The sequence below is a fragment of the Plectrocnemia conspersa genome, unplaced genomic scaffold, assembly GCF_051122295.1.
Source record: "Plectrocnemia conspersa isolate PC_06_02 unplaced genomic scaffold, ASM5112229v1 ptg000014l, whole genome shotgun sequence".
Taxonomy (NCBI): domain Eukaryota; kingdom Metazoa; phylum Arthropoda; class Insecta; order Trichoptera; family Polycentropodidae; genus Plectrocnemia; species Plectrocnemia conspersa.
Genome location: NW_028277178.1, coordinates 2037065 through 2056562, shown reverse-complemented (window position 1 = coordinate 2056562; position 19498 = coordinate 2037065). Strand labels below are relative to the sequence as shown.

The 19498-nt window shown below is 29.2% G+C and overlaps 1 protein-coding gene across 1 annotated transcript in view; it reads right to left on the bottom strand.

Annotated features, from left to right (window-relative positions):
• LOC148225955 (kin of IRRE-like protein 1) overlaps nucleotides 1-19498 on the bottom strand; it is a 231105-nt gene that overhangs the window by 144794 nt on the left and 66813 nt on the right. Inside the window, exons 2-3 of the mRNA XM_088203998.1 lie at nucleotides 18873-19115; nucleotides 12233-12362 (exon numbers count right to left, since the gene is read on the bottom strand). Of these exons, the coding sequence (XP_088060124.1) occupies nucleotides 12233-12362; nucleotides 18873-18966 (224 nt within the window). The 5' untranslated portion in view covers nucleotides 18967-19115. The remainder of the gene's footprint in view (nucleotides 1-12232; nucleotides 12363-18872; nucleotides 19116-19498) is intronic.

The window sequence follows — 19498 nt, the reverse complement described above, 5'->3', positions numbered from 1 at the left end:
GTATATAAACATATTAAAATATATCTTTGTATACATATATTTAAAAAAAAAAATTAAAGTCACCTTTATGTATTACAAAATATATAGAAAGCGACACAAAAATAAGGCAGACGAATGAAAGTTTATTTAATTGAATAAAATATAAATGTGAATTGTTGTCCATATGCAGTATATTGAATTTTTACCAGAAATATTATTGGGATTAGGAAATTCTTAAGAAAAATAGAACTGGATAAAAAAACAATTTTAGAAATGTATAAGCTTTGTCGCTTAATTTTTATTATTCCAGTCAGTACTTTAACAGTCGAACTAACCTTTTCATATTTGAAATGCATAAAAACATCAGTTTGCAATGAAGTCAGACTTTTCACGCTTTCACAAATGTCGAAAGAAAAAGTTTTGCTTGAAAAAATCGAACAAATTTATTCTATACAGTAATAAAGAAATTTCTGACTTTGATTGACTTTGTATATAAATAAATACTTTTGAAAATTCATGTAATTAGTTTTAATTTATTTATTCATACCATAATTATTTAATTTATTCGTATTATTTATTTATGATATATTATAAGCTAATTAAATTTGTTAATGCTAGTTATAATATTTTAGATATGACTTTGTAAGTTAATACTTTTTTGTAGATGAAAGATTAAAAAAAAATAAATGTATGATTGATAAAGAGAAATATAATATATATAAAAAAATAAATGTGAAATTCATCATATCTTATTTGGTGACTGAAATTTTTTTTAATGTATATTTATTACCATAGCTCTGTTTTAAAAGTCACGGCACGCTACTGATATGTATGTACATATATGAACGTTAATTTTATTTTGTAGGCTCTTTTTTTATCAACTTTTGTAAAATTTGTCCGTATAGGGAGGTATCTAAAATTTGTATCTGAGTCACAAAAGCGACGTTAATGTCGTCATCGATTCGGCCATAAAAGCGTGCTCTGTCGGATGAAGCGTATCGCGACCGATATGATGGCAATAATTCTTTACGTTTCAATATATACGCGTGTAACAAAGCTCTCTATCGCGGAGCTTCGCCTGGAAAATGCTCGGCATTCGGGTCACGAGCTTTTCCGGGCGCCCGGTTCGTTGGCCGGTAGAAAATCAGCAAACGCAAACTTTTAAACATGCGAAAATGTGCGCACGTCCACGTGGAATGTGGTCGCTGCGGGTTGGACCCGAGAGGTCCACTAACAAACCCTTCATGTGTACCTTCACCAAAATATATATGTATGTATGCGAATGTCGGGAAATGTCGACCCGCGTGCGACGACACAATTTTCTTTTCAATTTTGCCACCGTGATGTATTTCGATGCGTGATGAGGGACGCGATAACGCAATAAGAGTTTTTCGTATTTTATACACCGTGACCCAAATTTATGTCGACGTCAAGCAAACGAGCGACGCATCGGTCAGATGATTTCAACGCATGCATGAAAGCACGAAAACACGCAAGTAATCGAGTTATAGGTGTAATAAACGACTGGGTGATCTTTGATGGAGTTTGTAACAATGATTTATATTCAAACAATAATATTTCGAATAAGTTCTAAATAAAAATATAATAATAATCATATGTGTTTGATGCCATATAAAGTTAAGTTTTTCTAGTCAAAGAACGTGATTATCGAAAAGTATTTCTCGATAAAAAATCCTAATCGAGAAATTACATTTCTCGTAAGATTTTTAAAAACCTTTTTGATTAAAAATAAATTTGTATGGATATTTTGTGTTTGACAACTGCTGCATATAAAACGGTGAATCAGTGTCGGATATTTACAAATACGCATTATTTATTGGGGTCGGAAGTATTTTAACGGAAAAAACGTTATTCACGATTTTTTCAAATATTCTAACCGATCCAATCTTTGCTTTGGTAATCTAAGAACTACATTCATAATTAAAAAACACCGCTCCGCATAAAAATCTGCAGATTGCAAAAATATATGGGGTTCTCCACAAAGTTACGCTATAAAATTTACCTGTGAGCAAACTTAAACATCACTTTTTCATCTTTATATTGATTAAAATATAATAAATGTAGAGTTGCAACAGCTGTTATTGACAATTTTCGCTACAATTTGGTATAAATATGGAAGCCTAAAATTTTTTCCCAAAGCCTAAAAAAATGTTAAATAGATATGAGCCGTTGATTTTGAAAGTAGGGCAAATCCATTTTATTAAAAAAAGAGTTAGAACTAATTTTCATTAGAAATTTTTAATCAATTCACAATCAGTGTAAATTTTTTACTTGTTATTTATTTTAGTCAGTAATATTAATTGTTTGTTGCTTTTGAAAGTGAGGCAAGTCACTTAAAATAAAATAATTGTAATATATATCTAACTACAATTTTTATTATTCTATAGGTATTGTGAAACTAAATGTTAAAGAAAGGTGGAATATATATACATAATAAATTATTATGGATTTTTATGATTATTAAAATTTTATGGTTAAATTGGAAAATGGGATCGGTTTTAAAAAAATATTTATATAAATATAATACTTGTTACTAGGAACAGATAACAGAACTTAAAAATATGTGCTTAATTACCAATAATTATTTTGTGAGATTAGTTATTTTAATGTGGTAATTTTGTATTAACGTTTACAATAACATAACATTTTGAAAAATTATTTCACCCTTGTTATTTTATAAAATTAATATTTTGTAGAAATAAAGCCCATGAATATTAGTAAGAAAAAAAGAATCATCACATCATAAAGTTAGGATAGCTCTGAGCTAAATGAATACAGATGAAAGAATTTAACAAAAAGAAGAAGGATACTGGAACTGTCAGATTTATCATCATATGAGGAATCTTCTGGGTATAACAAATAGTACGATGATACATTACAAAAATTAGAAAACCTAAACAAAATTGATAATAAAAATTGTCACTGCAAGCAAGGTTGCATAAATCAAATTAATTTCGAAGAAAGGTAACAAAATTTTAGAGTCTTGCAGATAAAATATATTTCTAAATGATTTAACACAGAAGTGTGCTAAGAGAAGTATGCGACTGAGAAATTACAGGAAAACGCAAAGGACTTGCAGTTTTAAATATTATTTAGATACCAAGGAAGACAAATTTTATTATGCAAAAGATTTTTTTAGACACATTTAATATAACTAAAGGAAGAGAGAACCGTATAAATTAAATTATAAAACATCAATAGAGAGTGATTAACAATTTAAAACTATTGATTTATTGCCAAAACGGGGTAGGCCAAGGATTTTCGACAAAATAACATTGCCATCTATAAATGGAAAAACTAGGCATATTAATGAAGAGAAAAATAAAAATATGATTATAGTAATATTCCTCTAAATATTTTGTTATATTGTATTTATGTTGTTGTGTGTTATGTATATAATTATTAAATTTTTTCTATTTATTGTTTCCTTTTTTCTAGAAATTAAAATTAGGCTTTTTGTTTAATGCACCTATTCGAAAAAAGCATAAAGTGTTAAAATAAAATCGAAAAATAATAAATTATTCTATTTTTTCTTATTACAATTAAGCTCTTGAAAACAGGAAATCAACATTTTCATAAAATAATTGCTTTTGAAATTAATGTAAGTCCATTAAGCGCTATTAAAAACACGATTTTGGTAAAATAACGCAAATATCTTTTTCATAAAAAAAAAACGTAAACAATATGAAATAAGTATATTATTACTTACTAATATTTTTAAATCAATTCAAGCGTAAACTATTAATTATTCAACAATCCCATAATATGGACTTGCCCCACTTTCAAAATCAACGGCTCATATGTCTTATATGTGTTTGTTTTTTAACCATATACAAATGAAAAAAAAAATGTTGGGTACATGCAGTGATTGTATATTAATATAAATTATTATATATAACATGTATTACAATATTTTTTATGCAATGTCATAAATATGTCGCTAGAATTTTATTTTACGATTGAAAGTTTAACTAAAACTTTAAACTATTAAAATGGAATATAACTTACATGTTATCCTTATTTACGAGATTGCTACACTACATACAAAGAAGCGATCCTATCTCGTGCCAAATTTCACCCAGGCACACCATTTATTGCATTCGTTGCATATAAATGCATATTTGCATCTGTTGAATGAAATTCTGCACGAATTTCCGTTTTCGAGCGGTTAGACACCAGATGTGGAACACAAAAAAAGGTATTATATATATATATATGTATATATTTTTAATATCAATAACATCATGCATGAACTTTGACTTCAAATTACATTATAACTCAATTATAGAAGCAAGCCCGGGGGAGATTCAGAAGTTTGGTCGTGCGAGCGGTTCAATCTGAAAATAGGTAACACGACCCTTTAAGGGTTTAATTGGATGTTCAGGGAAAAGCGCCTTATCAAATGCATTCAATCTTTAATCAGCTCGCGTATAGCAATATAACCTTTGCATACATGAAATGCATGGTGCAAAGGGTTGAAAGGGCTGTGAACCGAACTCAAGTAAGTAACCCGTTTAAAACTTTCTAACGATTAAACGAAGTACATGAGGATCTACCCTACCATTAATTATATAAACAGGTGTAATAACATTAAATAATAAATGTTTTGAAACATAAATTTATCACATGGCTTTGATTTTCATCATTAGATTTTTTCTATTTAAATTTTTTAAAAAAAAACATGCAGCATTTCTACAAAAATTAATATTTTTGGTAATGTTGATAATATAATTTTTGTCATAGAATATATTTAATTCGTAAAATATTTTTTTTTCTAATTTTTTCACAATTAAACTATTTTTAAGAAATTCAAGTTTTAGGTTTCGGAAGGTCTTCGAGGGTCAAGATCTTCCGCACTACCCTTTTATTGATTCTTAAAATATAAATTTGACTAATATAAAAATACGATATCATAACTGAAACCCTTTTTGGTATATTCAATATGAGACCACACTCGCATAAACATACAATAGCAAGTGTTCAAAGTCGTATTGATTGAAATCCGCATCTGGTATTCGGAGCGTGGATGCTATTTGAGTAGTTCGACGAAAAGCGCCGTTACCACAACCGCAATTACAGTTTTCAACACACACATACAATTTGCTCATTCTAGAGTTGTCGGAGATGCTGTGTGCTAGATCCGTTCGACCAACTTGGCCGAAAGTTCAGACTCCGGTAATAACCGACCGCAGCTGGCCACGTAAAACGATTTAAGCAGCTCTCCTCTGCAAAGAGCGATCAATTGAAAGTATTATAGGAGTTAACTACCTGCATTCGGTTCGTAGCCCTTTGAACCTCTTTGCATCATGCATTTCGCATTTGCTAATTAAAATTAGGAGCTTACCTCCAGAGAATAGAAATAAACCATTAAAAGTTTTGCAGATTTCCTGTGGACATATTATGAACCAGTCAACTAAAACATTCAACTGAGATTTAATGTCCTTGAAGGTGCTTTATGCAAAAAAAATGCAAAGTATAATATTATATTTAAATTAAAGTTCCGAGTGCATACTATTTAGACTAAAGTGAAATTATATGTTCCTTACTAAAAATTAAATGGAACAAGTATATAAAATCATTATTTAGAGACCTTATAGGAACAAAGTTGAAACGGCACTGAACATATTTAAGTCTAAGATAAAATATCTTATAAAAAAAATAATAAGTCAACTGAACCTGATTTGATATTTGTAGAGCTCTTAAAATTAAAAAAAAATATTTAATTAAATTCTATATTAGAATATACTTCTCTAGAAAACCACCTAACGACTGATTGCGATCGAAATTTATTCCCTTAAAAAAAGAGCAATTCGTACATGTGCAGCGATTTAAAACTTATGAGCTTAATGAGTCACTCATTTACTCAAAATTCTGTTAAAAATTCACACACGTTGCAAATTAATAATTAGCAACAAACAATTTGGATTAAAGAAAGGCTTAGGTACACGAGAAACGCTCCTTTGGACGCAGACGCTACTTCAAAGATGTTACAAAGTAAGTAAACCTGATTATATTTTCTTCATAGATTTCAAGAAAGCATTTAACCGTCTAAAATATGATAATCTTATGGAGAGCCTAAATTTTATCGGGGTAGATCCCAGAGACGTATGACTGAAAATATACAAATACAGAGAAGCATTTGGGAAAGATGTGTTATTTTTCATATTTGTTTCATTTTATACTTTCATAGACAAATATGAATAAAAATCATCGAAGGAACAATTAACAGTATTTGTTATGCTGATGACACTACAATATTTGCCGAAACCGTCGATGAATTACGAAGTTTTATATATAATGTTTTTAATAAATAAAGTTTTTTATTAGAGCTTACGCATAAACATAGTAGATAAAAAAATTCATTGGAAGGATAAAGCATTTTAAATACCTGGGTAGCTATGTAAACAGGGACGTAATTTAAATGAGAGACCCCCCCCCCTTCACTGGAGAAAAATGAAAAGACGTCTCTGATTCTACACCAAAGAAAATCGGGTTATGCTTTGAAGAAAATCAATAAAAAACAGTCTTTAATTTATCACAAAAATATTTTTTAAAGTATGTCATTTTAGTGAAATCATTTCATAATACATTTTCACCGGCAGGTATATATTTTTATCTAGCAGATGCTAGTAAAGTTATATGATTGAAATTTTTCCATAGGTAGTATAAAAAGTTATATATTTATGATGTACAAATGTTACATTAAATGTATATTTTCAGTAAGTTCACTAGTGAAGTCCAAATATATTTTCAACAATTTACTAAAAAAAATATAACTGAACTAATAAACGATAGTAAAATTATACGCTGCTCTAAATATCTATAAAACATAATTTGACAGTTGCGATACGTTCATTTTATATTCAAACCCAAACCTAACCTACAGGAATTAACTAAACTCAACTTGATCTAATGAAAGTTCTAAAAGTAATTAGGGCTTTAGCATTCTTAAAAGGTCAAGTTTTAAATTAAAAATAAATGAACTCAACTCCTATCAAGAAGTACATACAGACATTGCATCTCGCATATAGCCTATGTTTTAAAAATATAATAGCTATCCCTACCGATACCACTACAAACTTTTGATATGAGAGCATTGGTAAAAGTATATTCGAACTAAATTGTGGTCAATAGGAGAGCGCAAAAACAATTATTACTTCTCAGAAGTTAAGAATTCACGTCAAAAGCAATAAAATCATGTCGGCGCCGTCGCAGTAGGAACGCCGAGTAACGAGCGTTCCCACTGCGACTACATGTTTTATTTGATTTTCACTTATTGTGAGTAGTAATATTGTTATAAACGTTCTCATATGAATGCTAGATAACCGATCGTTAACACAGCGGCGGCGACGGCACGATTTTATTGCTTTTGACGTATGAGAAAAGACAATTATTTTTTGCGCTTTCATTAGTCAAAATTTAGTTTAGCTGTGCTTTTTTTGATTTTCACTTATTATAAGTAGTATTGTTATATTGTTACGAAAAATCACGATTTTATCAAATTTGATGTGTTTTTAAAAAGAAAATTCTTGTGAGTAAATGACGAAATGGATACTGACGAAAAGATTAAAGTCTGCATCGAAATTTCTAAAATCTTGTTTTAAAATTTAAGGCTGGTCTCGAGTGGAATTAAATCTGTAAATGTCGGTCAATACGGATGTGAGATATCGACTTTAAAAATTTTAACTAAAAGCGTTTGAAATGTGGCTTTATTTTACCTTAAATGCTACATATAGTACGCGATCTAGATTTTTTTTTAACCTACAAATAGACGAAGGTAAAGTTCCTTAGATACATGATTTGAGATCCAAAGTATGAGCTTTTTCATACCTTATTATTATAAAAAAAAAATTTAAAAATGGATCGTAAAAAAGAAGATGTCATGGTTGCAAAACATATGCCTATAGACGGGGATAACATTTGAAGAAGGGGTTTGTACAGAGAAAGACCGAAGGGATACTTAGAGCTTATCAGAAAGGTGGTTGCTAATGTCTGGAATCGGACATAGCACCGAAATAAAAATAAAAAGCTAAGAATAAATAAAGTTCGGTAAAAGTTTTTGAGATAATTTCATAAAAAAATATTTGGTTATTGTAAGTATTTGTGTCTCAGCGCATAAAGTTTTATGCTGCTAAGCGTTTTTTTAAACTACTAAAGGGTTATTTTGCCAATAAACTATTTGGAACGTCTTCTAAATTCACGATCGCGTCCTCTTTTAATGCCTGATTGAGCCAGCACTCGCCTATAGCTATTGCTATCTGGTTCCTTAAAACGTTGGCATCGCATATTGATATTTATAATATCAGCTACGAAAAGCCTGTTTTTTATTATTAAATTTTAATACAACATGTTTTTTATGCTCTACCTATATTCTATGTATATTTTTGACCATCGTGACGCATTAAGATAATCTTTTGAGTCAAGATGTTTTTAATTTAATTAAAATATTATCCAACTTGATCTGTCAATTATAAGCAATGCGTTTCTGAAACAATGTATACAAAATAAAAACCACCTGATTTAGTAATATCAAAATATTAAAATTTACATTTAAATTTTCTTTAATATAAAAGTATTTTACTATAATTTAGGCGTTGAAAGCATGTCATTAAATGGACTTTGACATATACGTTTGATTATTATATTAATAAATTACGCACAGGGTTACACAGCAGCCGGCCTGCGTCTTCGCTGAAAGCAAATTGACTTATAAACTCGCACGCTATGAAATAACCTATTAGGCGGAGGACATTCACGGTCCATCGCCAAAGGGCCGCATCCACACGTAGGGGCCAAAGCCTCAAGGAAACCATTAAGCGTAATTACGTTCCGTCCGCGGGCCGCCCCGGACAAATTTATCATATTTATGGGGCACCCGTGTCCGGCAACGAATATGCGTCCGTCTTTTCGGACACGTGTGCGTATTTGTACACATATACATATATGAAATTTAGAACATATAAAGGCACTTACGATAGGAAAAGGTTGGATTATGGAAGTGATCCCAAAAAAAATCGGGTTAAAAGATATGTTTGTGGAATAAAAATATGTTATTATTTTTATGCGTCAATAGAGCGTCATCAAGCAGTTTGAACATTATGTACTACATAGTTTATTTTTAAGCTAGAATTTTTTCGCCTTATTTACAAATGTTTGTACATGTTTTGCTTACAATATATGCGTCTAAGTATTTAATATAAATATAGGAATTTGCTAAAAAACACGTTTAATTGATATAGGAAAGAGATAATAATAAATATCTGGCATTGTGTTTCGTACATTTAATTTTTTTATTATTAAATATCTGTCTTTTTAATTATCGGTTTTAATAAAACTAGTTTTTTTTATTACTACAATGTTTCCAAATATATTTATTAAAGATAATTTAAAACATATTTATTGCAAGCATTCATTTTCTAAGTAATGCTAATTATTTTAATTGATTTTTTTGTTATAATAAACTATAAATAAAATATAATTAAACTATATTGTAGTATAAGTTTATATGGATCTGTATTAAAAACTATTTCCATAGTTTAAACTTGAACTACTAAAACCTGAATTTGTACGTTTCATAGAAAAAATATTTTTGTGAATTAATATATTATGTACATTTAAGGCTTGAAAATTTTTTTTTTGTATTTTGAAATAATATGGTGTACACTGTGATGCACAAACGGTCCTGATAAAAATAAATCTAAAATGGCTTCAAAAACAAGCAATAAATTATTGTGCATTGCAATGTGCACTGGATCTGAAGAGGTAAATGAAATAATTTCCTAAAACTTAAATATTTATTGTAACTATTATTATTAATTAATAATTTAAAAATAAAATCTTTGAAGAACACTTATTACACGTTACGATACAAACGTACAAAAGGAGTACAAAAACAGTCGATACAAAGTTTGGCACACGAACTTGGCAAAGAAAACCACGCGACCCATTTTCTTTTTACTTTTCGCCAGAGCCACGTGAAAACTCAATCGTAATTGATATTTTTAGTTCGCTTTTCTTTTTGCTATAGTCGGCCATTAAACGTGGTTAGGTTTATTGGTCACGAAACGACTTTATTGTTAGATTAGGCAAAGGCGGAATTCATTTAATTCGCATTCGTGCAACCCTTTTTATGTAAGAAAATATTTATATATTAAATACATACAGGTTGGCCTTAAACAATATGTGTAATTGTTTTGCCATTACCTATTCATTACACCAAATTTAAAGCACGCATGTGTAGTATATGTATTTTCTTATTGATTTAATAAAAATAATTGCACTGAACAAACTAAATGCTTTAGATATTCAATATAAAATCGCTTTTACTGATTAATTTAATGAAAATAATAAATATTACACCTTTCTGGAATTTACATTCATTACTTAGCAAATATATTTTACGCTTGCCTATATTTTTGCTATTTCTCAACCATCAAGAAAACCGTTAAAATTCATCCGATAAGAAAACCGATAAAAATCCTACATTTTCAATTTGTATAAATAATAACCGATAAAAAAAAAAATCGAATAATTAATTTTTTTGCAAGACAAGCACTACAACATTTTGAAACATTGCTCAATGAAAAGATCAAATCACATTGACAATTATACATTCATTTCAGTGAAAGACAAAAAATGTAATTTATTATTACCAAAATTAATTGTAAACTAATAAATTAAGTATTAAATATTTTGTAAAAAAATATTTATAATCTGTATATGAATTTACATATAATTTAATTTAATAAATGTTAATAATTTATGATAAAGTACGCCCAGGTAAAACTGGGTGACACATTTTGAGCTAGATATATTATATTTGATTAGCGTCAAAATATTATATTCATATTTTTCATCTCTAGGAAGTTGTATTATTACATTATTTACTAGCATTTTCTATTATGTTATTTTGTTATTATTTAAGCCTTCATAATATCGTATAATAATATATTCTATATATATATAGTGCTATATAACTGAGGTTATAAATTATTCAATCTTTAGCGTAACAGCTATTCACCTGAGCATAATGAAAGTTATAGGCAAGTTTAGCCGCAATCGAAAGGGTAACAAATCAAGTGCATATTTATGACTTTGTTAATTGAATTTCTGAATAAAGTAAAATTTACTATACGGTGTCTCAGAAAAACGTGTACAACTTTAAATAAATAATGTTAAATATATTTTTAATCAGAACTAATAAAAAATCAATGGTTTAAACCGCAATTATTTTTTTCAAAATATTTGTAAAATATTGCTTTTTAATTAATCTCGATTAAATTTATTTAAATTAAGGGCTTATAATCATACTAATAAATGTTAAGTTTGTGAATTCACATTTAATTAAATTACTAATGTATAAAATATATTTAAAAAAAGCAAAAATTGTTTAAAACCATTCCGTTTAAAAATCAGTGATATTTCATAAAATAATATATTTAGCATTTATATTTATTTTTATTTTTAATATAAAAAGCTAAAAGTTTTATTTTGACCACACATAATATTCGTATGTATTAGTCGTATATATTATTTATTTGGATATTTTGCCAGTGATGTACTTATTATGATCACGAATTAAATTCTGAAGATGAATATATATTTTAAATATACATTGTATAGGAAAAAATGTTACTATAAAAAAATAAAAATATTTGCCTTAATAAGTGTAAATTTTAAGGAAGTTCAATACATTTGATATTGTAGCTTTCAAAATGTTATATATGTAAAATATTATATTTATTGTTACTATTAACTCACACACACTGTGCGTTATATTTAAACTTTATTTCTGTAGGAAGCTTTATTCAATATTGTAATCCTCCATGCATTTTAATACAAACTTTTACGATATGTATCTTTTTCGATACAAACACAATGAGTTTGCTCATCGATGCTGCAGTGTTTGCTGCAATATAACAAATTTCAAACCTCTACATGGAGATTGCATGATGGGATAAACCAAGCAAGAGCAGACAGACAGCTGGTCCACAAACAGATTGTTCATAGACACAGGAAGGAAGGAAGGAAGTTCACCAGGAAGCTGTATGAAAATTACCGGCGATAATGTGACACGAGCGTAATGCGAGTTTATATCCACTTTGATCTCATTAAAACGCGGCAGTAAGGAAAAGTGAGGAGAAGCAGCGGAGCACTAGTTTTAATCGAGTTAGCGTACGGATCGACAAACGAAACTGATATGGATTTAATTTCGTTAGGCAAGTTAACGTACCTGTATAAAGGTATTCCAGCGTCGTCCCTGAACCAGAACACCATGTGAACTTTGTCCTGGTTTCCCGATGATATGTCGCAAGGAAGTTCGGCATTCTTGCCTTCGACCGCCTGGACGTCGACAGTTCGTACTGAAAAAAATGAGGTATTATTAGCCTTGTTACAAAAAAATAAAGTAGGGTAACTTTACTAGGGTAATTTATATTCTCAAACAAAATATTGTACAAGATTTTAAATTTTTTGTCATATATTAAAGATAAAATAAATTTATTTATTAGAAAAATCACGCATTTATTTTAAGAATAAAAGGATATAATTTTATAGGCAGTATTTCTGTTATTTTAATCTATAATGAAATCTATAATCTATAATGAAATTTCCTGAAGCTTAAATAAATATAATCGGTAATCTTAGATCACTTAACTACGGTAGGCCGTCGTCGTGTTTCGTACAACAAGAAATATTATTAATAAATTTTTAATAAATATTATTATTAACATTTTTATGAAGTGTGCCATAGGTATGAATACTAAAATACGGAAATACTTATACTAACATTTACACTTAAACATCCCCTTCAAAGTTTAAAGCATAAGAACTTCAAGAGCTCTCCAACTTGGATTAATTAAGTTCATACGAACTATATCTAAGAGAAGGGCCAAACAAATTTGCGACTATTAAAAATTGCAAAGGCCGCCGCTTCTCTCTTCGCATCTGCTGGTACAGCTTTACGTTCTATGGACGCACTTACGTATAACTAACATATACAAACTTGTAAATTATAACAAACTTACTAATCACATTATGTGGTTAGCAATATTATATTTCCAATAAATTTATTAATAAACTGAAAATGCTATATGTCACGTTATATTTAAAATCTGAACGTCTATTTAAAGCGAAATCCCCTCGGTTCCAAGTGTCAGGAAAGCGTCATTGTCTACGCGCATTAATTTGCCTCTTAACGACATTATTGAATAAACAGGACAGGTGACATTAATCTCGTAATTACATCGAGATAATCTCAAATTTGCTCAATGCGCCGTGAGCAAATATGGACAGACACATGTACGGAGAGTGACTGAAGAGCACTTGTCTCCGTCTCACAAGCGTCACACACGTGTGACGCAAATTTATGCTAAGTTTCTGCGCCGAATCGGTCTCAGTCTAATTGATTGTGACGCTGATTAAGCGCTTGATTTGCCAGTAAGGGTTTTATTAGGCGAAACATGTGTAAAATTGGCTGATTTGAGCCGTTACATTTACATAACTTAAAGGTCTTTAACACGGGTGAAGTGCGAAGAGAATAATATCCATTACAGAATTTAAGAAGTTCGTATACAAAAGTCACATTATTTTAGCTAATGATAAAACTGAATCATTTTAAATAATTTTTAGTATAGAAGTAAAGATTTAATCTCTATTAACTAGTAAATGGCAATAAAAATAAGCAGTGAAGTGTTTCATTTCATCTAACTTATTCTAACTTGTAGTCTTGAAAGATTTAAAATCTAAAATATAGCACACATATACACAATGATTCAAATATATCATTTTTATAAAAAAATACTGATTTAAAAAAAATAAAATGATTTAATAAAAAAGTTAAGTGTCCGGTATTTGTACACTTACTAGCTGCGGTACCTCATGATATTAAAGGACCGACAGATAAAGTTATTCAACGATTTACAGAAAAAATCAGGTGCAAGCAAGTAATGATCAATGTAGACAACTGTTTGCAATTACAGATTATTAGTTTAACCCTTGCAATGGTCATATGATAAAAGATGGAGGTTTTCTAAATTCTGACTCTTTGCTTGATCTTATTACGCTCTTTCCTCTTTATATTTCGAAATGTGCAAGTATTTATTATTTTTTAAATATATTTTTAATAAAACATAAAATAAATTATATTTTTATTAAATTACTATGAGCTAAATTACCTAACTATTAGATTCTTTTTTATTACCTTATATGAATGACCCAGCTTAATTTTAATTAATAATCACGATATTGATCCGTAAGATTAAAAAATCTATAAAATCCTAATCTGTAATGACTGATTTAAATTATAATGATATAATTATCACTAATTTTGCTCTACCATATACGCCACAAAATTAAAAAAAAACTCTTATAAGGCAGTAAAACATCTACTGGGTGGCGCTTTAAAAGCAAAACCATTGTCATTCACGATACAAAATACGAGTATCAATAATATTTATCGCACGATTTTACAGTTTTCTGAGCGTTTTTAAAGAGCATAATTAAAATATATTATTTAACTTATGTTTTTTGTATATATATATGGATATATTTAGTTTTTATTATAAAACCTATTTATTTTATGCAATATACTCACAAAATATTTACTCAGTAAAAAAATGTAAGTTTTATATATAATTTTTCAAGCCATTAGATATAAATGTAATTAAAAACAGTTAAAGTTGTCAAATGCCAAAGTTCAAATACCAATAATGGGCTACCATAAACATTTATTAGTTTACTTTAGTAGTTTAACCACAGAATTCTAGTGACACAGGTACAAAAATCAATTACAAAAGTTTTGACTTAAATTACCTTTTAAATATATATAATACCTGCTAATATAATATAGTATATATTTAAAAAATTTAAATGAGGTACATTTTTATTATTAGTGTTATTATTACTTACATTTTTATACAAAGGTAATTCAAGAAACTTTACAATGAAGCTAAAGCACAAACAAAAGCGCCCAAAGCTGATCAAAACATTAAAAACATATGTATTTTGTAGTAAAAAAAATCCGTCGTGTAAAAACATATTCAAATATTAATTGAAATAATTTGCAGAACCATATTTGCCAATAATGAAATGCATCAAATAGGTATTTCAAAAATATATTTGTCTGCTGGACATATCCTGATAGATTAATTAAATCTAAGAAGTTCGGTAGACGTATTAAATAAGTCTGTTGTTACTGTTACTTTCGTAAATTGTTACAAGAATTACATGAATATGTATATTAAAAATTTAAATCTATTTAAAATATACACAAAATAAATTACTACAATACCTAATTTAAATGCAGTATAATAATACCGGATCATATTTGTCGTATATTATTAGAACGCGTGCCAAATAAATAGATTACACTAGCAATACAGATATATTTGTTATTGTATAATAAACTGCTCTGAATTAATCAGTGTGGTTAATATCAAAGTATTTATTAAATACGTATTACCAAAATTTATATATATATATAATAATATAAATCATGTCAGTTATCGTATATAAATTCCACATTCCCGAAATTACAACGGCCTGGAAATTAATATGGTCAGAGAGATATTTTAAGCAATAATTGCCTGTCTAGTTTTAAACAAAATACAGCTTTACTTTTATTTATTAATAATTGATAATCTTCTGTTGGGTTGTTGTTACAAATGAGGTTTTTGGTATAAACTATTTTTAAAGCACTAAACAAATAAATAAATGTAATTAAATACACCAAGAAAAAAATGTAACGATTTTCATATGAAAATTTATACTTTTCATAATTTAAAAAGTAACATTTTTATGCTGCCTAAATTTGTTATTTTTATTAAAATTAAAATATATTGTTAAACATTAATTAAAAAAAAATCCAATTTTTGAAAAAATTATATTTGAGAGTGACATCGGAGAGACAGACTTAGCGTTTTATTTGTAAATATTATGAATATATATTTAAATAAAATATTACTTAGAACTAAAATAACACATACAATTCCCTATAATATTATGCATTAAAACGTTCTTAGAATTTAGCATTTTTGCGGTAGTGGAGAAAGAGAGTGCGCTCTCTATTATAGAGCGTCTGGGGAAGGGGGAGGAAATCTTTTCCCTCGCCACCCCCGGCCGAATGGTAATTAAAACATTAAGAGTATTGTAATTTAAGGGCGGGGCTGTTTTATTTTCAAAAAGGCAAAGACAAAAGCCTCGGTCTACGGTATACAGACAGCCGGGCAGAGTTAGTGCAGCGAGTGCTCGTTAACGGGGCAGCTTCACTATGGCGTCGCCTTTGGGCTTTTTGTCTCGATTTTTATTAAAAGGGCACTAATGGATTATGCAAAGTGAGTTTTATTCCGATGTAGCTAGATCTCTGTTTATTTATTGAGCCCTTAAACATGCCACAATGGGCGTTTTACCTTAACGAACCCGGCGATTATGTTCGGTCCTTTTTCTCTCCGCTCCATCCCCTTCTTCTGTTTCTTCTTGTCCTATCGTTGCTTTTGCTTTTGCTTTCGACTCAATGAGAATATTCTGCGAAACGCCCACGGTGAAAGTTTATTGATGCGAATGAAGCGATTAATTAATGGAGAGTCGAGATCAATTGAATAATTATTGGTGATTGTTTTAGTTCGCTTCGTTCGTGCGTTTATTAACATTTGGGCTTTCAAGATATTTTTTTGTTGCTTATTTTAAGGTTATTTACACAAAATATTTTTATAAATAAGGTTATCCCTTAATAAATGTAAGTTTTTTAAATTTTAGTTTTAACTGTCAGTATTGCTTTAGCCAAATGCCAATTTTTACCAAGTGAATAATTTATACGAAATTATATGTTTTATGAATTCAAAAAAATGGCAATTACGCCCACTAAAAACATTTGTAAAGTAGTAGATATCCGCAAATATCAAAGATGGTTTAATACAATTTAAATAAAAAATTACAATATCAAGTATAGTTCTAATGTGGGAGACCAAAAAAATATATTATGATATCATGGCTACAGAAACATAAGCAGATTCTACCTAAACTGGCGAAGAAACTAAACCAGTTTGCCATTGCATAGACAAATAAAACAAACTTTAATACAAAGTGTATAGCAGGGGTGGCTAACCCAAATGATCTTGCGGGCCACTTTAGAAATGCATCATAACTCCGCGGCCCACATATAAAATTATATTTAGATATACTATAAATATTTTTTGGGAGTGAAAAATTGGAATATAATGAGTTATTATTATTGTGTTTAATATTATTCTTACATGTATACATATATAATATAATGATACTAAACGTACATTGTAAAGAATCTCGCGGGCCACAAAAATGTTCAAAACAGGCCGCGGGTTGGCCACTCCTGGTGTATAGATTTCACTCGAATTAAGAGAAAAAACATGTCATCGCGTATCTGTATATCCCAAGAGCTTCTGTAGATGGTCGCTTTTTCTCGATAATTTAATAAACAGAGATGTGGAATGTGTGTTGTACCACAAGAGTCACCTGTCAATTACGTTTTTTCTATATGATGAGATTGCAAACGTATTGTGCATTACGAAATTTTAAAATCGTGCCAAACTGCTGATTAGCCGGATTATTGTGCATAATAAAGTAAAAATAAGGATATACTTGTCAACAGAAGTCGATTTGTTCTACAACAGGACAATGTACGCCCCCACGTAACATAAAGAAGCTTAGCTGGAAGATTTTATCTCATCCACTATATTTTACAGACCTTGCTCCATCCGATTAACATTTATTGTGTTTGATGCAACATTTATATTAAAAAAATCAGAAAGCAGACGTGAAAAGGAAGATAACGGAATATGTTGCATCAAAGCCTCCCAACATATTATATAATACTTATTGAAATAAAAAAATGCTTTTAATCATGAAAATCAAAATAAATATTCGTAAGTGATCTTTTGCTACAATAAAAAAAATATTTATTCCGAAATAATTTAATTTTTATTATAATTTAGAAATACTTTTTTAAAAAAAAAAGTTCTTTATAAGAAAGGTTAAAAATAAAATAATTTTAATTCAACAAAATAAAGTAGAAGAAAGTCAATGCAAATATTGGTTATTATTATATGTGCAAATTAAATTTTATACGTATATAGATGATATACTAATAAAATACATAAAATATTTTTTTTTGTAAATAAAAAAATCAATTTAATAATGTTTTAATTTAACCCCTTATTGAAGATGTCAATCGAACTTTAAATTTAAAAATAGCAACAAATTAAATGGTCAGAATTTTATTTTCAGCCTATATTAGTATTTCTATTCAAGAATCTTACGAGAAAAAAGTCAAATCGAGAAATTTTATTATATAAAATTAAATTTGTACAAAAAAGTTTGCAGCCACTGCCTGGGTATGGTATCTGGGTATGACAAAAAAATGTTTACAAATTTTTAACACAATTTTTAAATTGCCTTATTTTTGCTTATTAAATAAAATATGACACTCAGATAAAAAACCATTCCGTAGGTGTTCGTGCTACACGTAAATGCATACTTTCTCGGAAGATCCTAAATATTTGAATGACCAACATTTTTTAGCGATTTTTTATTACTCTAACCGGCCGGCGGCTTTATCTTTGCTTTGGTGATTTAAGAATCCGCTCACATAAGAATAAATATGAATTGCCATAATGCTAAACGATTTAGGGCTATTTTTATTTTTATAAATCGAGGGGTAGTATTTGATGTTGATGCAGGATATTCGGTATTTTATCTTTAATTACTGTTACGATTTTAAATAAGCTTTAGTATTGATGACTGATATACAATATTTAATTTAATTTAAATATTGAGATAATAATATCAAGATGTAGTCCTAAATATAATATCAATAAAAAAAACATTGGTTATATAAATACCTTGCTTCTCCAGGAGGACAGTCTTAACAGGAGCTGCCGGCTGGGTCGCCAACAACCACCACATGGACACGACGACAAACCTCGTCTTCCACATCGTCCCCCTTTCGCCTCTATAACGCCTCTTTATCACCACCCGAAAACTCTTCTGCACGAGTCCTCGTCATGTTTCCTCGCGTTTCAAGAGGCCGGCACCACTTTACCGATTAACATCACTCGCGGCAGCATTCCGGGCCGAGCCTGAAACTAATAAAAAAGCGGATATATTGCATGTGAATGCTTTTCGGGGACCGTATGGCAAATTTGCGTTTGTTCCGTCGATAAAGGCGCGAGAATCGATATGGTTTTATGGCTAGGGGCCTACGGCGCTAGACACTTTCGCCTCGTTTCGCTCTATGTCGATACCTATGTTGATGTGTGTATGTGTTATATAATATAAACTGAAATAACGCCCGTGCCAGGATTCGATAGGCAAATGTAAATATTCGACGAAATGTCGTAGGTTATTTATGTAAAGAAAAAAAAATGATAAATCATAGCGCACAAAAAAAATACATATTATATAAAAGGTTACATTCTAAATTACCTTGAATCATTTGTTTAATTTTAACGTTAAAAATGGCGAATCA